We start from the raw sequence: 25,016 nt of genomic DNA on the forward strand, positions 1-25,016 counted from the left end.
GACAGCACTGGGGATCGGGTAATAGAAATTCACTATTCCATTGTAGTTATTTGATTATTTAATTTATACAAATAAATGTTTTAATAAAATCGAATTTATGATTACCTGTTAACAAACATTAAAACAATAATGTAGGAGGGCGCCAGAATGGTTTGTAAGTAAAAGTGAAAAGTAAAATTTGCTGCCACCTATCTTGCTTTCATTGATGAGTAAGTACATTTGCATAAATCTTTATCCAGGTTGAATATGCTCCCTGTGGATTACCATTGCATGCCGCTGTTTAGTGTCGCAAGAACGAAAGCAATAATATGCAGCGGAAGAAACTCATTCTAAGCCGTGTATGTTTTTATTTCTACTTTTTAAAATAATAGGCCTAGCTATAATTGACTATTTAATATGAGTTATGGCATTGAGTAGATAGATAAATTGATATTGCTAAAAGGCTGCTATTGTGTTATTTTGCATATAAATGTTCATTATGATATATATTGTATGTTAGTTTTTATTTAATTGCAACTAAACTGTTTGTCGGTCAGTTAAATGCAGAAGAGAATCGTATTATCGATTGTTTCTTCGCGACAGTGCAATGACATTAAAGTGCAATTCCCATTCAGCGGTATGTCAAATACCGGATATACTCGCGTGCATTGCTCGTGCAAAATTCGTGGGTTATTTTATATAGAAAGACATCATCTAATCTGGGAGTGCCACACGCGCATAATGAACGCGTATTGTCCGCGAAACAATGAGAACGATATAAAGTGCCTATCTGTAATATCAATATCCATATTTTATTAAATTCATTTTATCATGATTAAGTGAAGTATGATTTTATCTAAAGCTTAGAAATTCGAAGGTTCATTACTATGGTAAGCGCATTAAATATAATTATATGGCGAAGATATTAATAAATAACTGTACTAAAGTACTGTACTCGAATCCGACTCGAATATGTGGCGCCGTTTTTATGAAAATAGTTTGTGTGCACATGTTAAGTTAATATAGATATTCGTCGTCGTCGTCGTTTTCGTGTAAAATATATAGATTTAAACATCGATAATGCTTTTATCTAATTAATGTTAAAATCGGCTTGTTTGATTATAATTAAATAGTCATTATCTACCCATTGGGAATGTTCTTTTCATTTATTAAAATATTAAGTTAATGGGTTGTTTTTAAGCTTATATATACGTCACATTGTTTGTATCTTTAGATATTTTATATAACTTTTTTTTTCTAAACTTAGGTTCTAAACTAAACGCGCGTGTCTGATCGTGTCGCAGCTCCACAGATAAACCCTCTGATCTTCGTAGCCCTGCAGCATCCTGTTGTTAGATTGTCTTGGTTGTCCCAATGAAAGCAGACCTTACTACTATGTCATTTGAACCAATTTTACAAAAACATTAATAATCCCATATTTATATTGTGCCTGTGGTAAGCCTATTTTCTGTGTAGGCCCAGATCATGCCGTATTAGAATTGAGTGTCCTGTGGCCATATTCAGTTACAGTAAGAGTTAAGTTACACTAAGATAAGAGGCTTACCCTGAAAATTAAATAAACAATCTCCTATCTAACTGAATACAATTTAAGGGAAGTATGTATTGAGTTAAGTGAAATACTTAACGCAACGTAAGCGAGTTGACCAATGACAAGCGACAGTTCGCATAATCCATCGCGTGTGAATGGTCAAAATCACTTAAGTTGCGTTCGTTACGTCCTTGTGTTGCGTCTAGTGGAAACCAAGCATTATCGAAAACAAGGCCAACAGCCATAAGTCGCGTGCTCTCAGAAAAAAATGAACTTTCAAAAAGTAATGTACTTTAAAACTTTTCTGTACATCAAAACAGTTCAAAAAGTACAGAAAAGCGATAAAACGCATAGTGATACCGGACCGACAGACAGACCGACAGACCGACATAGTGAACTATAGAGTCGCGTCCACGCGACTAAAAATGACCTATGCTAAGAAAGAAAGGAATTGTTAGAGTACCGTATAATGATACTTAGTATCGGTTAAGTCGTGATTTATCACATTATTAAATGGAATTAGCACTCTTAATACTACTTCTTTTTATAAGCAAGTAAATCATTGACAAACCATTAAGATTAAGTAGATACATGTCGTAAGTATTGTTCGTGGTATTTCAGAAATACGGCAAAATATATTACGGATTTTACTATCGCCTTTCATACGACCGGATCTTTCTGACCTACTTTCAGAAACATTAATGTAATTAATTCTCTGTTTGAGTTCAAGATTACACAGTTCGTAAATCTATCAAAAATGAATTGCAAACATGATGTGTTCTTAATGGGATCGATAAAATCGCACAAAGTTATTTTAATATTAATAATTACTAATTACTGAAAATGTTATCGCAATGAAGATCCAAATAAAATAAGCAAAAAGCTAAATCAAAACGGTAAAGCAAACAGCCAAAAAGATTAAGCGCCATGGTTTTGGAAAATACATTCCTTCGTCATTATAATAAAAGTAATAGTTAATTTCATAGAGGCCTTCTGATATATAAAGTGTTGAGTACCACAGAATGTTCGTCAACAATGATTTAGCCTATAACATCTCTCGTAGAATGTACAACCATTTATTAATTTTCAATATTGATAATTCGTGTATGCCTATTGAACTCTAATAGCAATTTTTAATGAAGTACAGTAGCCGATTGACCGCCTTGGATTTTTATAAGTACTGTAACCTAATGCCGATGCCGTGAATTCGGCGCATGAAACGGATAGACGGGTATTTTACTTTTACTAATGTTAGAATCGTACTATTAATCAATATGCTTTATCCGTTCACGAGACGTCTGGCGGCAAGATGCAGGTGTACGGTTTTCTACAAAAATCTACGACATATTCAAGGTGCATGTTGGTGTTTTTTTAATTAGTTATACAGGTGTATGTGATCTAGGTATTGAATGTATGTATTGATTTTGTTTAACACGGTAATCTAATTCAAAAAATGTGATATGTATGAACATTTTTTTTTTCCGAGGGTTGATATCCATGCAGTGACTTTAAAAAAGAAAAGGGGGATACATACACGAGTATAGCATGCGAGGTATTGTGTTATTATAGGATGAGGGGGCTTTGGGTTTTATCAATTTTATCAGGCCAACTAACTTAACTACGACCATTTAAATGGCTTGTTTTTTCTTGACCATTCAAATGGCCTGTTTTTTCTTGACCATTCAAAAGGCCTAGTTTTTTCAAAACAAAACAAATCTCCAAAGTTCATAAAAATCTTTTCGTTGAACAATTTAATAAACAAATACGTGACTAAAGTGCATAATCCATTAATACAAATTACTCTAAAATTTATCAAATATAAACTGGTAAAATATAAAATGTATTATTTCAAATGTCAACCACACCAACAGCGAATCAATGTCACTATTATAGGCTGGTATATAACTATATAGTATATTAGTATATAATAGTATAAACCTTAATTCTATGTTACATACATCTATTTACACAAAATGTAATAATCTAATATTAAATTGTTAATATTATTGGTTTTATTGTTAGCACCATGGAAGAAAATCATTAAACACAAGTTTAAACATATTTTACATTTCACAGTTAAATTAAATATAATTTATATATATCTAAATACCCACTACATCTGGTTAGTGTACTATTTATTCTTTCGCACCCACCCTTACCGTCGGAAACCCCCCCCCCCCCGCGCAAATTTAAACATATTTAAATTTTTACAGTTAAATATAATATAATTTATATATGTCTAGATACATTTCAACACGGCACATCTGGTAATTCTTTCGCATCCACACCCCACCTAACCGTCGAAACCGGCTTACAAAACAGAAGCTACTGGGCCTTTTTTATAAATTTCATTAGCAATCATTTCATTACCAACAACCAATTCTAATTGCACTATTTACTATAACATACATATTACACTTAATTTAGGCAATATAAATAGGCATTAATATTTTTTATTTTCAGAATACTGTTTACAATTAGGACTAGGAATTTGAAAATTAAAATGACTTGAACCAATGCATTCTGACAACAGGACACCGAGCATGCCTTGCCAAGATATGAATTCGTAACAGTCCTTTGATCTTATGTCTGGCTGCGACAAATACCACAGTGCTGTACTATGTACATTCTCAGCGCGTGCGGTGCGTGTTAAGGGGCGTGGAACTGATCGTGTCGCAGCCACAGATAAACCCTTTGATCTCAGGAGCTCAGCATCCTGTTGTTAGATTGCCTTGCTTGAACATTTTTTTGTCAAATTCATAAATCTTAATGTCAAATTCATAAATCTTAAAGATGAAAATCTTAAGCTCCCTAATAAATAGGTGTCCGACAGTTTAAGATTTTCAATTCTGTCCCTGTTTTGTCTCATAAAATTAATTTTTTAATAGCACGATTGCCGAGTTCGTCGTACTCTTTCCGAGTAATCCAACACTTTTGAAATGTACTCAACGACCCTAAAATAGATCCCCCTATCCATACATTAAACTTTCGTTCCGGTGCAGCTACTACCTTTACTCTCATGGACTTAGGAGCCAGTGATTTTATTTCCTTCTGGAGCCTCTCGGCAAATCCTGGTATTAGAGAAGTTCCACCAGAGATCACAATACTGCAGCATATGTCACGACGTATATCAATACCACACTTCATTATACTGTTATAAACAGTCTGGTGAATGCCGCAATGACCCAGTTCCATCAAATACGGATCAAAAAGAACTTCCGGACATCGGAATCTTTCTTTTCCAAGGGTAATCTCGCGACCATCTGCAAGTTGGTAACTCTTTGCTAGTAATGGATTGGACGATGCTGATGCTAACTCTTGTTGAAAATCTTCAGCGACGTAACAGAGGCTGTCCTTTAATTTTCTTACGCTTTCCATCTCGGCTAAAAAAAAACACATAATTTTTGTTTAATTAAATCTAAATGGACAAGCTGTTAAATTCCATATTAATGAATATTTTTACATATGACTTGTTAATCAAGGCTACCTGCTGTTAACAATGATTATTGAGAATATTCTCACTCCGTTCTTTGAAACAACATAATCGTCCAATTATGTCAAACGCAATGATAGAAACTACTAGATTATGGCTCGCCCCATTTTTTCATTTTCATTTTTTCATTCAAATGGCCTGTTTTATCCTTGACCATTTAACTGGCCCGTTTTTTTCCTTGACCATTCAAATGGCTTGTTCTTTTCTTGATCATTCAATAGGCTTGTTTTTTTTTTCTTGACCATTCAAATGGCCAGTTTTTTTCTTGACCATTTAAATGGCCTGTTTTTTCCTTGACCATTCAAATGGCTTGTTTTTTCCTTGGCCATTCAAATGGCCTGTTTTTTCCCTGACCATTCAAATGGCCTGTTCTTTTTCTTGACCATTTAAATGGCCTGTTTTTTCTTGACCATTCAAATGGCTTGTTTTTTCTTGACCATTCAAATGGCCTGTTTTTTTCTTGACCATTTAAATGACTTGTTTTTTCTTGACTATTCGAATGGCCTGTTTTTTTTCTTGACCATTTGAATGGCCTGTTTTTTTTCTTGACCATTCAAATGACTTTACAGCTCACTATGTTGGTCGGTAATACGGCAATACAATTACGTGCGTAGCGCATATAACGCATGGGTTCGCGCACTTACAATTTTCAAAATTGTCAAATCGGTTGGTCGGTCGATAAACACTAACTTGAGCACACGACTGCAGCCATGTACATGGCCTTGTCTCTTGACCATTCAAATGGTATGTTACTTGAACATTACAAAAATGACTGATACAAACCTGTATTCATGAATGTATATCCTCTTTCAGCAAGCAACTGAGCCATATACTGCGTTAGGTCACACCCTCCAAATTCAATTCTTTGAATAGCTTTCTTAATGGCATATCCCTCATAAATCGGTACGATGTGAATCACCCCATCACCTATATCCACACTTATTGCACTACCTCTACCGGATGCATAGATTGACATTTGACCTTGGATACTCACATACATTGCAGGTACATTAAATTTCTCAAATAACACCTATAAAATAATAATAATATTGATAGTGACTGTCACAGTCACTAAGTGTCTTTTGATGATGGACCATTAGGCTGCACAGAAGAAATCATTTTAATAACATAATGGGTAAAACCGTGGAAAAAAATAAATTTCAAGAGTTTTGATAGTCGTTTTATTGGTTTACTGAAATATGACCTAATTAATATTTTGATTCCAACTCCTTCATCATGCCATTAATGGGCAATTTCTTCTGGTTGGGAAAAAAAACATTGTTTACTGTAGAAGCTCAAGATACTCAAGATTGTTTAAATAGCACCCTCTACTATACTGTTTGATGTATTTTATAATTTGTATAGCACCCTCTCTTGTTTGGATGCTTTCACAATTAATTCTCCAGATATTTAATTTTTTTTCAAGTTAGGACTTCAGTGGCGGATCTAGGATCTGACGAGGGGGGGTGGCCACGAAAGTGGCAAACAAGGTGAGTAGCTCCGAGCGGGGGAGGGTTTGGGAGCTAGCGACGGTCAATCGGAGGTAGGTTGCATCTTTTTTTTGGAGAGAGAATTAAAGGGGTGGCTAGCCACCCTATTCACCCCCCTAGCTAGATCCGCCACTGGACTTACTGTTTGTTATATAGGTCATATGGTGAAAATGTATTTATTCTTGTTCCTCTGAACAATACCATAACTTAATAATAATTCTAATACTAACCACTTAAAATCTTTTAGTGGAAAGTTGGCATTCATATAGTTACCTTCATAATCTGCTCTCTGTTTGAGTCTGGGTTCATAACTGGTTCCAATACAAGAACTAAATGTTCCTCTGGCTTGATTTTGAGTTCATTGTAAAAACAATGATGCCATATTTTTTCCATTGCATCCCAGTTGGTTATAACACCACGCTCTATGGGATATTCAATATCAAGATTGTCTAACTGTGAATAGGCTTCATCCCCAACATAATATTCTTTGTGCTCCAGTGACTTTTGGTAAACAAAAAATAATAATTTGAAAGATAAATAGCCACTAGGTAGGGAAGCATTATTTTTTTTCCTATGAGGTTAAGGCAGAAATCATCAATAATTCATTACCTTATTAGAGCTATGAGTACAGTATTAGTTATTACTGACTTATCATTGACATAACAAAAAAAACACAAGATTATAAAATATTATGCACAGCACTGAAAGCACATTTCAATTAAAACATGATTAATCCATATATTATGTTTAACTTTACTCTCTCATTCATTAGATAGGCCTATGTAATGTAGCATAGGCTAGGCCTAGATACTTTAACTTGGCTTCAAACCGGTTCTCTACGGCAGAGTACATACTCAGAGAGGGTTCGTACCTGATGCTTAGGCCAACCAACGACTGCTGGGAACATGACCCGAGGTGCATCCTCTCCAGCAAAACCAGCTTTACACATAATAGAACCATTATCGATAACAACTACTGCAGCATTCTCATCAGACATCTTGTTGTTACGGGATATAACATGAATGTAATATTTTATTTAGGCCTAATTATACCAATAAATACGGCCTATCAGCTGTTCTAACCATTCGGAATGTCATGCTCGGGGTCTTGGGAGTGGTAGTGGTGAGGCTAAATATAAAATAAGTGTAGAAAATAGAGAGGGCGGCAAACATAAATTAACGCACTTCACACTTAATTCCTTTATTTCTTGATTAATCAAACAATGAAACCAATATAGGGCCTATCACTTATTAATATAATATTATTTTTATTTCTAAAACACAAAGTACATTTCAAATTAAATTGTAATTACATTACACCACTGTACTTTATACTACACTAACCAAAATAATGTATATAAAAGAACTGAAATATAGTGGTACAGTAAAGTTCTTCAAACCTATATGTCCATAATGCCTATCTTCTTTCACTTCCAGTGTTATGATGAGTTTCTTTGCAATTAATTATATTAATTTTAGGCTACAATTTTTAAAAACTTTGCACACTTTTCTTAATAAATTAACTGTTGTTTTCTATTTAATGCTGCTACTTAAATGATTTGGTGCTGACTTTAATATGGTGAAGGGTGCGAGGCTGGTGGTGGCGGGTAAGCTGCACCAGCCTGTGGCATTGATTGCTGGACAGGTGGATATGGACCACTTGTTGGCGGGTATGTGGTACTTGGTGGGGGATATGTTGGACCAGAAGGAGGGTACACTGTCCCATACGGTGGCGGCTGTGGCGGATAGCCAATACCGGGCGGAGGAGGCTGCATAGGTGCATGATACGGTTGTGTACCATGGGGGTAGTAATTCTGTGACGTCATTGGTTGTGGTGGATAATGGTACCCTTGTTGCTGCTGTGGTTGTTGCTGACCGTCAACCTGTAATTAAAATTATATTAATTAGTACGCCTATATTTCAGTAGGCCTACCGGTGGTACATATGACAGGATTTGAAACAAAATTTCACTTTATACTTCCTTTCTTTCCTAGGAGCATTGCCTTGGCCATTTATTTTACATAGGCCATTGGGCCCAGTAGGCCTACATCAATATAAATATTAACAATAAAATAAACTTAAATTTATGTGTGCGGTAATAAAAAATCTTTCTCTTTTTATAAGCAAAGTATGAACTTAACAAGGCTAGAATCAATATTTTCTTTTTTACTTGACATTAATAAAATAAATTGTTATAGTTCACTGAACTTTATTGTCGTTGACTTATTAAAGATGTATTGTCCCCTGAAAAAAATCATTCTTAAACATTTTTTGTTGAAAATGCCATTTTAATGTCACATAATATAGTTATCCACTTTGACCAAAAGTTAGATCCAAAAAAAATTATTTACCTGAAAAAACTGTAATTTAAAGCAAAAAATAGTCAAATTGGCTGCCAGCCAATGTTTTTGGTTAGATTTAACCATTTATTTTGTCATTTTATAAGTGAAAACATTATTTTCTTGTTAAATTCCTACGGAAGTGATTAACTTTATTAAAACTACACAATAACCTATTCAAAATATGATTAAATCAATCTTAATTGTTCATGTTTTTGGGGGACAATACATCTTTAATATATCCATTATAATATGAAATCATCTTTAGTCATTCTATGGCTGTTATGATCAATAGCCGATTAATGGCTAATTTTGGGAGGCTTTTTATTTCGAGCTTTTGCTTGTTCCAAACGTTATATTACAATGTGTAGGCCCAGTACTTTTATCTTCTTACATGAACATGAACGACTGTTTCGGTGGATCCATGTGTTCTGTTTGATCCGGAGGATGCCATGGCTGCACCAGCTACAGCTCCGACTGCAAGGGCGCCAAAAGGAGCGCCTCTTCTTCTCGGAGGCCCGACCACAACTACTCTCTTAAAGTAAATAGGGACGGTTAGAATTAAGACTTTAATTAAGTCTTACATTTTGAAAGATTTATGTCTATACAATAGACATTGGCCTACTAAATGCTAAGGGAAAAAAAGAAAAATATTGGGTTTCTATCAAATATAGAATGAAACGATTTACTTATTTACTTATATTTTATTTTAATTCTGGGGTTTTTAAACTGTAATAAAGAGTTCAATAATACTATAACATAGGCTACATTGTTTATTCATCTCTACATAGTTACATTATGTTTTATTTATGATATAGTGTTATTGTAAGTTTTTTTAATTTCTTTTATGAATGTTTTTAATCTATTGCTAAAAAAGCAGGATCATATGTAAAACATGTTTTTATCCTGTCTAAATAATATGTTTAAAAAAACTACAAATTATTCTTACCCGTCTAGGCATATTCACTCGTACAATTCGATAAATTTTAGTAATAGAAAAAACAAATATGACAAGTATAATTGTTTCCGAACAAAATATGTAAACAAAACAAAGAAGATCACATGATTTTTATTTCAGACTATTCCATTTAAATTAGTGTAAATGTATTTTGAATTTTTATCTTTAGTGTCGATGACTTGTTCTTGAACGTTGTGAATTTGTAGTGTGTTAAATCAAACAATCGATAATAATAACTTTAAATTTCATTTCCACCAGCCAATTATGGATAATTCAACAAACAATTGTTTTTAATTTATCATCTCCCCTGCGATAGAATAAATTTCAAAATGTTATTGTGTTTGCTGGTATGTAGAATATTAATGTACTGGTATCTAGGCTGTGATTGGTGATTCGTCATTAACTGATGACTCTTTCTATTTTGGTATATTACGTCACAACAAATATTAAAGTCGTGTAACATACGTGTAATATGCATGTGGCATACGAATAATACACAATCATTGAAGTTGAAATAAATACATATTCATGTAATTAATACATTTTAAAACCGTGTAAGATGCGTGTAATATTCGTGTGGCGAATAATATACATTAATGAGCACTTAATGAACACAACAATAATATTCTGTTCTAATAACAATTTATTCATAATAAACATTTAATAAAAAAAAATTATAATATTATTAATACATCTATTTGTTAGTAATTAAAACGAATATAATATAAATATTAAAACATATCAAGGAAGAGAAATAACGTATTTAGTTAGCTCTCTCTTCCCTGGTATATTTATTTTACTTCATTCATTAGGCCTATATCTTTATGATAATTCATCAAGCGGTGTTAAACTATAGCATTATAAAAAAATCAAGATATAAATATTACACAGTAGTTATAATTGAAATTGTGTGGTACTGTATACCTCCATATAATGTTTCCAAATTAATTGCCTGGGTTCGAGTCTAGTTAACTTCTACTCTATTCTAGCTATCAAAATTTAAAATAAATAAAACACCAAACAATAAACAGGTCTACTTTCATGTAATGTTCACCAATTCACCAAGAGACGAGGATGACGTTTACAATGTTAATATGCCATACAAACTAACATAGGCCTATACCACCACATTTCGTATTAGTCATGAGTGTATTATACTATATCTCTTTTTGGTCCTATTTGGTCCCGGATAATAATAATATTATATTATTATCATGTTGACGAATTCAACTCATTTTTTTGTGACAATCTAACAACAATATTCAAAAGTATATTTTTACAGTTTTCACAAAAGTGAATGTACCTCCTGTACATGTGTGTGAATATATAGTGCATTTTTCTTTTAAAACACCAACGATATAGACAAGGTGAAAATTCATAATTGCTCTTTCAAAAATACCACAGTAACTAAATATAGGCCTATACAAAAATATAATATAAACCATTTTGAACAACCTGTCGTTTACAGGCACCGGGTAATAGTAATCACATTACCAGTTGTGATCAATCATGATTAGGCCTAACTACTGAGGAGGGGGTTGTGTAGGGGGAGGATATTGTTGCTGGGGTGGGTAGTACCCCGGTGGTGGTGGATACTGATATCCTTGCGGTGGTGGTTGCTGTGGATATCCTGCTGGTGGCGGTGGTTGAGGTCCTGTTGGATATGGCTGCGGTGGCGGATAGTAACCTTGTGGTGGCGGTGCCGAATAACCAGGATATGGTGGTGGTGCTGACGGTTGTGTTACTGGTGCTGGTGCTTGCTGTGAATTAAAAAAACAACATTAAATACATTAGATACACAGTAGGCCGAACATTTTGAATGTATTTAAAATTCAGAAACCGCCTGTCATTTTAATCTTTAATCAACTTCCCCTTATATCCTATTTATTTTTTCCAAATCCAATAGCGTTGTGTGATGATCAAAAATCGTTGAGATGACGATAAAAATGCACGACGATAATACGACATAAATTATTATAATCGTCATGCCAAAAGGTGGGTTTAATTAATTATTTAACACACATAATTACAGTATGTATGTATGATTATAAAAATTCATGCAGCAAATTGTGGACGGTGGCCAGCGCCAAAATACTGCAAGTTCAACAGTACTTAGGCCTAACTGCTGTAGGACTATAAATTCATGACGTACGCATCATATATCTTGTTCACACAGTTAAATTCTATTGTCAATTTCGTGTCGTCGTGTATCCTCCCTGACGTCACATAAAGGATATTGAGATTCATTGTTGAATCATGTGACCCCACTTGAATATAGAATAGAAGCAAGGTGGGCTATTGCTGTTTAGCAATGGTATAGGGCACCCGCAACTAGTAACCGGGCCACGTAAAGCGAATTACAATTCACTGGGCTTTTATACACAGGATGCGCGTTGTCGTATATTTTAATAGAATTAAAAGGCGCATCATAAAATAATGTGGTCATTGGGATTTTAAAATGTCAATCAATTTCTCACACCAGAAAATCAAACGAAAGAGGACATAATTATGTAACTTTTTGGCACTAAAACCCTCAAAACAACAAATTATAACATACCAACGCGGACAAGGAAATACATGTTGGTATTCCGAGTTCGATGCGGTAGGCCTATGCGTATAGATAATATCTGTATTATTCGCGAAGGATAGTCGTAGCTGAGTCGTAGGCCTATGGTACTAAGCGGAACCAACCGTGATTTACAGAATAATAATCTGAACGTCAGCTTCCATCTGAATACAGTAGGCCTACAGTAAAACTATCTATTGGGGCACTCGCCCCTATGAGGGACACTTAAAAGAACATTGCGTCAAATGAATTTGGAGCGATGTTTTAAAACAATGCATCCTCTAAAGCTGTCTACACTATCAAAATTTATGTGACAAAAAATGTGATGTGCCCATATATGGACATGATGATGTCATACCACTACCATATTTGAGCATACCACAACAATATTTGGGCACCTCACACTTTTTTGTCAAACTACAGTAGTTTGATAGTGTAGACAGAGCTTTACGCCTAGACACTTTGTCGGATCCCGAAATTGTCCTCTTGAATTAATAGGGGTTCTCTTTTGAAATAACTGTTGGAAGCAAGGTCACGTAATATTTGATTGAAGTTTTGCTTTTTAAGGAACATCATTCAAATTATATAGGCCTATGAGATTATGGCATGCCAATCATAATGTTTCCATGAACCTATACATTTAGCTTACGTGGTATACATGTACAACTTCAGTTTTTGGTTTACTTGAACTTGCAACCGCTGCTCCTGCTACTGCGCCAACAGCCAACGCTCCAAGAGGAGGTCCGCGACGATGGTGGTGTCCAAAACCGCGATGACCAAAACCTCTCTAAAATTGAGAAAATGAAAGTTACTACTTATGTCACTGGAGGTAAAAAAATAATTTATTTTTTACATCCATGCTTATGTCTACTTAAATCGATCCGTATATCATATGCGACTTTTTTTTAATTCCATCATTCTGAGCTATATATATATTATATAATATTATACTGAAACTATATTGGACATTTTTAACTATACGTTTTCTAATTTTTAAACGTCAAATAAAATTGTACATTCTTAATTAATCATTGATGTACATACATTTTATACTGTAAATTGGTGTTATGACATGGTTGGATAGAAATGGAATACATTTTTATTAATTATTCATACTGTAGTGAGGCCCAGGTCTAATTTTATTTATATATAAATTAATATACAGTAATGTATACACGTAAATCCCTTTCATTACAATACCGCTTGGTAAATTGTATATTTGTTTTAGACTGTAGACTATAATCATTATTAATTAATTAACCTTTGTACGTTGATGATCACAGAGACTTTATATAAAATAAAATGGTTTTGTAATCGTCACAACGATACTGCTGTATAAACCATATACCACCACCATGTTTACACGGAGATCCATATTCATATCATTATCACTCATATATTAGGCTATGAAAAATAGCTAGCTTAACACAGTAGGCTAGAAGAGTCTTACCCCATGGTGTCCTCTGGGCATTTTGCGTTTCCTTGTTCTGTAAAATTTATTACACAAATATCCAATACTAATACTCTTGTTCGCAACAGGCTTTTCTATAATGATTCAGAATTGTTTGGGACCGTTCTGTATACTGTATTATATTGATCTGTCTGTGGACCATTCCATTATTCTATTGTGTAAACGCAACCTAATGAAGGTCATATTGATTTACGGAGACCCAGATGAGACTGCCTATTTGTGTTCGTTCACATAATATGTTTTACCAAGGCCTTACAGTAGAATCCAAGTGGAAAACTTTGGCCGCTAACAAAGAATGAACAGTTGGGGATAATTAATTCGGATTAATTTACATTAAAAAAAAACAACCTAAAACACAAAAATGTCCCCCGGCCAAGAAGATTAATCATAAAAATTAGACATAAGCAATTTTAATCAAGTTACAGGTATCCACTTTCAACAAAAACCGTTTGATGATCAGGCAATTTGTTTTTCTTGATCCAATTTTTGGTCAACTGAATAACGATATGTGAAATTTAAAATTGCCCTTTAAATTAACTAAACTATATTATTTAATATTATTTTAAATATTAAATTTTTTTCAGGAATAGTTTACTTAATTTTTGTTGTATTAATTTGTTCTTTTTTTTTTGTATATATATAAGTGTGTGTGTATTATTTTTCACTGTAAACTTGTTGCACATCTCATTGAGACTGTGCCTCTGATTTAAAAGAGATAATACAAGTTCAGTTCAGTTCAGACAATACTGTATTGTCTATCTCTGTGAGATATCACGATGACGACTGGATCAATTAACTATAACAAATATGTGCGACAGCAAAACGTCTAATAATGTTCTAACGAAATATAGTTGTCTGTCTGTAAAAGTTGTTCCTTTTCATTGTAAATTGAATATTTAAATTTATTTAGTTATTATAACCATACTTATGTTATATACATATAAATATGTTTACATGACATGATTTTTAACTGTATTGTATTTATTTTTGATATTTTTTGTAATAAAATGTTTCTCATATTCTTCTGCACATGCTCTGTAAATTCATAGGTCATTAGCAAAAATCATCGGAAATAAATTTGACACCCAACACGACCGGTGGAAAATTTTGAAGATTTTTGCCATAAATAATTGTCCTAGAAACTTATACATTACAGGTAAAACTAGACTGCACGTGGCATTGGTTTAAACTATTGAATTGTTTGAACATTTTACTTTGAACTGTAGGTTTTTAACTGCAAATATCTGGCTCGGTCTTGTCTGTTAATTAGCCCCACTGCAAAGTCACAAGAAGTAGGCCTAGGCTAGCTAGCGGAGTCGGCGAGCCAACCGCACCGGTTGCTACCTGTGTAGTATTGTAACTGGTAGGGCCTGCCCCAGGCCTTGGTGTATCAACATCATTGCTAACCTAATTAAGGGGAGAGAACTCCCTGAAGTGGTGTTGATATATAGGCTTACTATGTAATTAATTATTATAGGCCTAATATAATCTATATCCTTTCCTTCTAGGCCTAGCCTAGGCTAGGCCAACAAGATATATAATAATTAAAATGATGTAATTTTATTTTTCAATTTAGTTGACATTCAAAATGGCTGGTGGTGCAATTGATGAATCAAAATTTGCCCATTACACTGGTTTGAAGCGTTTATTCAATGCTGATACAGTATTTGGCAAAAGAAATGTAAGACTAAGTGCTATAAGTTATAACCTTTTTTAATAAAAGTACTGTAGGACTAGGCCTAGGAGATATCATGTAACATGGATATTAAATATTAATATGAAAGTCAAGCATAATATTCCAAAGTTTTTATGGTTAACTTAAATGTGCATTTAAAACATATGAATAATTTATTCATAATATGTTTTAATTGCACATTTAAATGTGCATTTAAAACATATATGAATAATTAAATCAAAATATTACGTCTTTCTATACTTTTGGTTCAGGACATGTAAGTTATTTTTTTATTAGGCACACTATGGATCCTTTCACAACAGTATTATTATCGTTATCAAATCTGAATTTATACTTTTATTGAGAAATATATATATATACTATATATATAACAACTAACCCTTTTCTTACAGTGTGTTGTAGCAACATATGCAGCAACTTTTGCCATAGTTTTGTTCTTTCGCTCTCGATCTCAACGCAAAAAGGCCGCCGCCTCAACTTCATCATAATGGACCGTTACCCATAATAGGAAATGCTAAAGGATTGTTTATTGAAAGTTTAATCTACCTGGAACATGCAGTTATCTAGAACAGTACAAATCAAATTTATAGAATGCTTGATCATTACCACGGAGACACTTGTGAACTTTACAATACTACAGATGCTTTAATTTTCAGCAATAAATTTAGAACCATTGTGATTCTTTATGAAGCTTGCTCTCTATCCTTTGTGGTTTAAATAACCTACATTATAATATTATTAGATAATAAACAGTAGTGTTGAATAAATATACAGATGTGTGTTCTTAAATAAATATGTTGATTGAAAGTCTATTTTTTATTTAATTTTGTTTCTGTATTAAATGATTTATCCCAAAGATTCCTGACTGAAATTTAAAATTCTATACATTATAAAAAATATAGTACAGGCTGAGGTATGTGACGAATAACATTGTTTAATAATACTATGTTGTACGTCATTTTCCTTGTACATGTGAAGCACTCAAAATAAGGTTCAAAATTCTGAAGTGGGAAATGAGAAAATAATAATAAGACAATCATGAAAAAGGTAATATCGCCCTCTATGTTAATATTAAAATCATAAAGCGTGTAAAATCAGTCAAGCGGTAACTTTAAGATAGGTCGTTCGCGCGACAACTGGTGGTTTGTTTTTGTGGTGCTGGTGGTGCAGGTAAAGAAACCGTCCAGAGAAAAGAAAAACGTTATCCCTTTTTTGTTGTTAAACCAAACACGGCATAGGTTTATGTTATGTTTTAATTTGGTAAGTATTATTCGAAAGACGTATCATTTAGTTGTTGTTATTTAGTAAACTTATCAATTTATTTCGACTATAATTTTATTACTTCTTCTTCTTCATATTTGGAGCCAACTTCATATGTGAAGACTCTGCTCCTCCAACTCTGTTTTGCTAGCTCTACTGTATTTGGTTGTGTATTATTATTCTATTTATAGTTATTCTTTTACAGAGAATTTCTATTTAGTTATTCTTTTCTATTTAGTTATTCTTTTATTAATTTTTTTAATGTTATTATACGATATGTTAGGCCTAGCATTTGATGGGTAGTTTTTTCGATTCACTACTGAAAATGAAAGATTTATTTTTTAATCTTCGACTAAAACTTACAATTATAATAAGCAACCTTCACACTTTAGATCTAGCCCAGATCCAGCAGGTGGGTACAGAATAATATAATTACGAATAATTAAATTAGCTTTTGCTTTACGATGACCTCGAGGCCGGTTTCATCATCATGTTAATAATATTATTTATGTTTGGAGACTCGCTCTATGTTTTTGTGGATCTCAAACTATCACATGCAATTAATTTAAGACACCAAATAAGATTTTGATACAACCAATCATCAGAACCTGAAAATAAAAATAGAATTGAATAATTTTAATTGAAAAATTACAACAAGACGTCACTGTTTTGAATCATGCCATGCTGTTGGCTCAATACAATTATTTATTTATTCACACTCTTGCACAAGACCAGCAAATTCTGGCTTACTGTAGGAGTGAATAACAAGTTAAATAAATGATAAAAACATCAATAAGATATACATCCTGTATTTACAATCATTATAATTTTGTGTTTAATAATTTTTGGATGTGATCATCTGTTTTGTAATTCAATGTGTAAAAAATTCTTTTTATCAAACCAATGCATCTTTCAAAAGAAATTAGGTACATCATTATAGATTATATAATTAGTGCATTATAGTGATCATGCTGAATATTCTTGCCATTTTATTGGTTGGTTATGTATCACATGCTATGCAATATAATTGAATCCATCCTTTATGTTTGTGGGTACATTTGCATACTAAGTTTTTTTTGTCAACATTTTGAGAATTTTGTGTGACACAGGGCTGCTGTACACATTATGTAGGATGCGCCCAATTCGGGTATATTTCAAACGACAACTTAGTAAAGACGACACACAAAGATATGCGTTAATTTCGGTAACTCTTAATAAATACTGTCAAACAAAACAACATGGTGGTCTCCGCACGTTGTACCTCTACATAACAACCCTCTACTGTACGTCACGAGTATGGCGGCCTTAAGGGCTTCACATGTCCTACAGCACTATGCGCCCTATTTTTCATGACCTATTGTACTGTAGCATTTGAAATTCATAGTAATACTAAATGTTTTTAATTTATGGAGTGGATAAAGTAGCTACAGTAATATCATGAGTTGAAAGAATACCTGATTTCTCTGCCTTATTAATTATTATCCAGTTCAACTCATGAAAATATTCAACCAATTCTGGCACTCTTTATTATTTGTATTGTACTGTAATATGGCCATTGATAATACTGTACCATCATTATAAGATTCAATATCAACTTGAATAATGAATACGGACAGATTGTTCAATGCACTTTGAATGAAATTTTATGACCTTTTCATATTATTGCGTTATGTTTCTTAGCAACGTGATAGATGTATACTGTAGATCGAAATGGTACTTAAGGGAACCGAGTGACCAGATTACAAAAAGCCTACGCAAAATGACAACATTAAAGAACAGTTCATTTTTAGGTAAGTTTTTTGATACAAATTCAATACAGTACTTTTATCACATGCCAAAGTTTGTGTGTGATTACATACAGAAAAATGACAATATTAAAATTCAATTCCTTGTACTGTGAAAAACCGAGAGTGCAATGTTAGGAAAGTTATGTTTTCCTCTCAATTTTCTTTAAAATTATATTTAATTTGCTTTATTAAAATCCTGCCATTATTTTTTGTAATACTTTACTTCTCATATTTTATACTGAAAAATGCCAATACAGTACATATGAATTTAAGTTGTGTATAAAAATATTATTTGTATTCAATACATTTTTTTTTTTAAGAAATGAATATTTTCTTGTATTTCTGTTATTACTTATTACTGGAATTGCTTCTTTATGAATTGTTACAAAATATTGATTGCATAACACAAGAGCATTGTTGTAAAACATATATTGTTGTCAAAATCAATATCAGTATTAAAGAATAAATAAATTGGCCAATTGTGAATAGAAAAAATTTTAAGTTATGATGTTGGTTGAAATATATTAATCATTTATTGACTGACTTCTCATTAATATTAAATGATAAATTAATGATTGTCAAAAAGTTTATAATGATACAAGAGAACAGGTAAAATAATCAATATTATTTAATAGACTATTTAATACTTGTGCAATGGTAGCCTTTTACGAGTTGGTATAATACCATATTTCATTTGCATAATCACTCGCCGCAATTTATAAACTCTGTACTTAAAGATATATTGTCCCCCTAAAATAGTTTTTTTCCACATTTTTTTTAATATGCCATTTTAATAGTTTTTTACGTTGACCAAAAAACTAAATCGAAAAAAATTATATACCTAAAAAAAATGTAATTTAAAGCAAAAAATTGTTAAATTGTCTGTCAGACAATGGCTTTTGCTTAAAATTAACCGTTTGGTTTTTTTTTGTCTTTTTATAAGTGAATTAATAATTTCTTTTGGATTTTTTTTTACAGAAGTGATTCACTTTATTAAAACTGCTAAATGGCCTATTTAAAGCCTGATTTTATTAATCTTCATTTTTCATGTTTTGGGGACAATACACCTTTAACTGTGTGGGCATCTTGACTTTTTCCCAAACATGATATTTCACCTATAATTTATTGTACCTAATGTATAATGACATAGCAAGACTCGGAATTCATTTATTGCGAAAACTAGGAAATTTGCTAGTAGACCAACAAACTCCTTTTAATAGTGAGTGTTCCCTAAATCAGAATAGGCCTATTGCCACAGTGTGTTAACATTTTTATTGCAGGAAAGTGTCCCTATAAAATAGATTTTATTGGTAATTCTTCTGAGTGTTACAACTTTATACGACATTATTTATTGATGTCATTAACAACGAGGTTGGTTGGTTTACATTTTGTTTTAAACATACAATTATACAATGAATACAAAAATAGAATGTAACCAATGAATCTAAAGAGATCTTACGAACTTGCTAATAAATACGTGAATTGAATTATAAACAAATGATTGTCGGCAGCGTTTAGTGTTTTGATTCACAGTGATCAGTCTACCAGTTTGGCTGATTTACTTAGGGCGCGTTTATACAACACGCATATTCAACACGCCTACGAGGAGTGTGTTGTATAACATCGAAGAGATTCCGTGTAATGAGATTTTAATTGCAAAAAAGGCTACTTGGCTGAATCCTAAAATTTTGTGGATTCCCGGTTGCTGTTGGCGTGTTGGAAGTGTCCTCAGGGTATTGTTTTGACCTCTCGTTAAATATAAGTATGTGCTGTGAAAATGTTGACCAAATCTGGTAGATAATTCTGCTTTTTTTGCATATTTTCATCGATTTAGCACTTAACATTAACGCTAATCAAATGTTGGCATAATTTGGCAAAATGTAGCATAGTTTTATCCTAATTCTAAAACATTTTTTTTTCTAATTTCAAAATCAGATTTAAAAAATCAATACCTGAATAAACTAAATTTTAAACGAAATCATCCTTTATTAAAATCCTTAATAAACTCATATTAATTCATAATGCATACGAGTATATATACAGTTAGGATTTTGAACCAAGGTATAACACGGTATTACGATTTAATGTATAACTGCAAGGTTTTTGAGGGGTTGACCTCGGCCCGTGCAACACGCTAAAAATTAAAGACGTGTTCAAATTTAGGGTGTTGTATAAACACAGCCTTAGAGGGTGATCGGGATTTTAACAAATTTTTATTTACAGTTTTTAGGATGTTCCTTTCATGAAGCGCAAATAAGAGGTTCAGGGCTAATGTCGATAATTTTAATGATGATTTTATATAGGTTTTATCTTGAAGCTACAAATGTTTGGTTAATTGATAACAGTTTGAACTTAAATGTCATTCTACTAAGTGACATTTAGATTGTGGCATTTAGATTATGATGTTGCATTTTATTTGTATTCAGATCACTCTACCTTTCAAGTGTGCTGATAGGTTATGTACTCAAGACATTGTGTTTGCTCTGTTTTATAACTATTGAGGCAAAAAGCTAAATGATATTTACTTCCGATATTAATTGCTTGACAACTCACTATAATAAGTGTGTCAGGTCTCAAAATGTCAGAGTTAAATACAGTACATCATGTGTAAAGTCAAAATGAGATATTCATTACAAAATGTGTGGTGTTTATATTATCAAAAGTGTACAGTAAAGTATTTTCCCTAGCACACCATCGTTCACCACCACACCCATCCCAGAAATATTTTGTTGAATTTTTAAGCCATTTTAATAATTATTATTTGCTTTAAATTGAATTGGGATCAGAAAATTATTTTACCAAATAAACTGTAACTTAAGGGTGAAAAATGTACAATATTAAAAATATTTTCTCCTTTAGGTTTAACATTTTGCTGAATAGGCCATTTTAATGTCAATAATTATTCACTTTGACCAAAAATTGAATTTACCCAAGAATTAAATACTCTATAATATTTTGGTCAGAAATGCCTTTTATGGCTCAGTATTGGCATTTTCTATTACAATATATTTTCCAGCCTGGGATCCATGGGTGATTGCTATTGTATCTGGTTTTTTTTTGTATAGTTCTGTATTAAAGAGTTTTTTTACAAGGATTACGAAATAATAAAGAATAAATGAATAAAATATACCACACATTTTTTGAAGGACAATCTGGATTTTGTTTAAATATAACATTTATGTTATCGAAAACAAACTGTTATTATAAATGTAAAACTTTTTTAAAAACATAATTTACAGTAATAAATGCACATCTATTGATACAACATTGAAAATTAAATAATTGTTAATAATAATTTTTAATAATAAAATCAAAAGTAAAAAAATACTAATCAAGACAGATCTACTAATTTCTATTTATAGGAATCTGCTAATTTGGATAATTAAAACAAGCAATTTTATAAATAAATTGTCAAAAATAGTTCATCTTGATGACATATCTGGAAGAGACTATAATTTTGAATTAAAATATTATTGTTCAGTAATGGTAGAAAAATGTAATTGTGTTGTTGCTTTTTGATATACAGTAGTAACAGCATAATTAATCAAACTCACAAAAGGTATGGCAGGTTTCCATAGAAACACAGAGACTTGATATACAGAAAGAAAAGGAAGAGGAAAGAATCAACTAATGTTCTTAATAAACAAGAGAATAATATGTTATTTAGAATCGAATATATTAAAATATTTCATATTAAAACTGTAAAAACACCTGTTGCTTGGTTATAATATGTTTATATAATCAATCATAGTACAGCCTTTGTAAGTATGTAGAAGGATATACTGTACATCAGTGGTAAGAAAAAAGCCAATCCAATTTTCTACAATACAGTAGCCTATACAAAAGCTGTCAAAACAAGCACGCTTTTTATGTCCCTTACTGCCAACTTCTACAGGATGCTGAGAATCAACTAGTAATATCGTAAACAAATACATCAACGAAACATGTACCCAATATAAATGATATCCGCAGTCCGACTTCTCTAGATATAACATGTATACGTCTAGGATTAATTGACAAAAATAACTTGTTTTTTTTTTCATCAAAATCTGTCCACGGAAAGTTAATTTTCTTTGGACTACAGATTTAAGTACAGTATATTATTAAATTTTAAATAGAATATGTCTTTTTTTATGTTTGTATTCAATGTTGTTATGAAAACTATAAACATTAAGTCCTAATGAAATTAATCATATCAGTGTTCCATTAGTCATTTACAATTTTTTGTAAATAATTTGTAAATTTATTGGAAAAAGATCATGAGATTCTTCTAGAATGTCTTCTAAACTCTTAAGCTCTGTCTACTTTGGTATCAAACTAGTTTGACAAAAAAGTGTAATATACCAAAATATGGTAGTGATATGACATCATGACCATATATGGGCACATCACATTTTTTTGTCACATAAAGTTTGATAGTGTAAACAGAGCTTTAGATTTGGAGCAGTTATAAAATTCTATCGAGGAAAAAAAAATATATTGTCCAGTACAATGATAGTTTGTCATTTTCTCAGGAGTGAAAACATTTTTTTTTCTTCAGATGATGATGAGGATAGTGATAATGAGGAGGACATGCTAAAGGGTCATATTGGAGCATATCGTGGAGACTTGAAGATGGTAACACAAGCAATCAGTTCGGACCCCAGTGCCTTGGAATACCAGGATATGGAAGGTACATAGTTTTATCATTGTTACTTTTATTACTAAATAGGCCAAGAAAATAACACGATCATCTCATAAAATAGCTAATAATTATTTTTTATAATTAATAATTGTGATTTTACATCGTTTGCCGTCTTCTGGGCTATGCCGCATTGGTGTTTTTGATATACGTTTGAGGCGCAATTAAGGGGGTGGGGGTTGACGATATACCCCGATGGTAATCCCCGTAATACAGTATTTTTCTTGCTTTCACTACCCTATGTTGCAGAAAGTAAATTAAAATATTATTCTGTCTGTATACTATGGCACTGTGACACCTACAATAAGGTTATTTTCTTGCTCCTCTTTGCGTTGATATGTTTCTACTGTATACATTGCTGACTGGTTGTTCTCTTGCACAGCTCCATCCTTAAGGCCCATTTACACTAGGACGATAACGATCAACGATAAATAGACAAATGTGCATTTTTCAAAAGAAAAACTTTTCATTCTAGAACTACAGTATAGAATAATCATCTATGCTTCCTTTGATGAAAATGATGTTTTTACACATCCAATCAAATTACGTCATGATTGGTAAGAGCAATAATATCGTGACAATACAACGATTTTGTTTTTATTTATCATGATGTCATTTGATTGGAAATTTATAAAATAATATTTTTATCAAAGACAGCATAAATGATTATCCTATAGTTCTAGAACGAAAACCTTTCTAAAATTCATGCTTATACTGTAATATGTATCGTCCATCGTTATCGTCCTAGTGTAAATGGGCCTTTATGTCCTTATTGAAATCTTCAAACAGTTTCTGAAAACCCATCTCTTTCACATAGCATATGAAATGATGTAATTTTTACCTAGTTCAAGGTAATAAAAATTATTTTGATTAGGCGCTACACAAAAGACAATTATTATTATTACTGTATCTAGACAAGCTTTGTCAAGGCGTGCAGAAATACTAGACTGGTGTCTATTGTTTGTGTCTAATTTATGGTTTGAATTAATTTGATAACACTTTAATTAATAATTTAGACTATTAAAGTGTATTTTACTGTGCAGGCTATGTGGCTATTTGAGAGGTTAAATAATGACATTTTTTGAGAATTTGTTTTTTTACTTGGACGATTAACAGGAGGCTTAGTCAACAAATTATTAAAAAACATGATGAGATCACGTGTTGAACATAATTAGTGAAGCCAATTCTATAATTTAATTTTTGTAATTAAAACTGGAGAGAATTAATGAAATATCTGATCAAGTACAGTATATTTTTGCAAAATGTTATATTCTAAAAATTGTGAACATTTGATTAATTTTGGATAGAGTATATATTGCCCTTGAAAAGCTAACTCCAGAAGATAATATAAGAATATGAGACATTTTAATATGTTTACAATTTAATATGTTTTTTCATATGAGTACTGTAAATTAGTATATCTATATATAAATTTACATAAGGGCAAAATTCGGTAAATCGCGCGTTATTTCTAGAATGTTTACTCGATGGTATATAAAGTTGGTTAGAATCTTAGTACTGATTTTAACCACCAGATGTAACCCTGTTTATACTAATTAAATTCAGTTAGATAATTAGTTATTGACAATTAAAACGAATTTAGGTTGAACGATTTGCCCCAAATAGGGGTGTTTTCCGACCGTAGTATACACTGTCTAATGAATGTCCTCTTAAAAAATACCTGCACACAATAATACGAGGATGCTTCGCATTTTCCTATCTCCTCCTACGATAATTTTTGTAATTTT

General features: G+C 32.1%; 4 protein-coding genes across 7 annotated transcripts in view; 1 reads left to right on the forward strand and 3 right to left on the reverse strand.

Moving 5' to 3' along the window:
* Window positions 1-99: 99 nt before the first annotated feature.
* Window positions 100-25,016, forward strand: part of LOC144838575 (uncharacterized) — a 36,752-nt gene continuing 11,835 nt past the window's right edge. For 2 of the 4 annotated variants that reach the window (XM_078693991.1, XM_078693993.1), the window contains exons 1-3: window positions 16,667-16,800; window positions 18,481-18,590; window positions 23,128-23,259. In XM_078693991.1, coding sequence (XP_078550117.1) covers window positions 18,560-18,590; window positions 23,128-23,259 — 163 coding nt within the window. In that variant the 5' untranslated portion in view covers window positions 16,667-16,800; window positions 18,481-18,559. Of the gene's footprint in view, window positions 339-14,893; window positions 15,001-15,420; window positions 15,526-15,932; window positions 16,353-16,666; window positions 16,801-18,480; window positions 18,591-23,127; window positions 23,260-25,016 lie in introns of those variants that run through there. The other 2 variants (XR_013611659.1, XM_078693992.1) reach the window with 2 other exon arrangements.
* Window positions 3,265-7,608, reverse strand: LOC144838578 (actin-1-like). The gene is made up of 4 exons (XM_078693995.1): window positions 7,383-7,608; window positions 6,785-7,012; window positions 5,805-6,051; window positions 3,265-4,911 (listed from the first exon to the last, which is right to left on the reverse strand). Exons 1-4 carry the CDS (start codon window positions 7,506-7,508, stop codon window positions 4,394-4,396), a joined length of 1,119 nt encoding a protein of 372 aa, XP_078550121.1. The 5' UTR covers window positions 7,509-7,608; the 3' UTR covers window positions 3,265-4,393.
* Window positions 7,896-9,864, reverse strand: LOC144838528 (uncharacterized). Its single transcript, XM_078693930.1, has 3 exons — window positions 9,799-9,864; window positions 9,244-9,384; window positions 7,896-8,393 (listed from the first exon to the last, which is right to left on the reverse strand). Exons 1-3 carry the CDS (start codon window positions 9,808-9,810, stop codon window positions 8,082-8,084), a joined length of 465 nt encoding a protein of 154 aa, XP_078550056.1. The 5' UTR covers window positions 9,811-9,864; the 3' UTR covers window positions 7,896-8,081.
* LOC144837492 (uncharacterized) lies at window positions 10,433-13,982 on the reverse strand. The gene is made up of 3 exons (XM_078692633.1): window positions 13,824-13,982; window positions 13,023-13,160; window positions 10,433-11,567 (listed from the first exon to the last, which is right to left on the reverse strand). Exons 1-3 carry the CDS (start codon window positions 13,842-13,844, stop codon window positions 11,331-11,333), a joined length of 396 nt encoding a protein of 131 aa, XP_078548759.1. The 5' UTR covers window positions 13,845-13,982; the 3' UTR covers window positions 10,433-11,330.

Source organism: Antedon bifida, chromosome 3 (genome assembly GCF_963402885.1).
Source record: "Antedon bifida chromosome 3, ecAntBifi1.1, whole genome shotgun sequence".
Lineage (NCBI taxonomy): Eukaryota > Metazoa > Echinodermata > Crinoidea > Comatulida > Antedonidae > Antedon > Antedon bifida.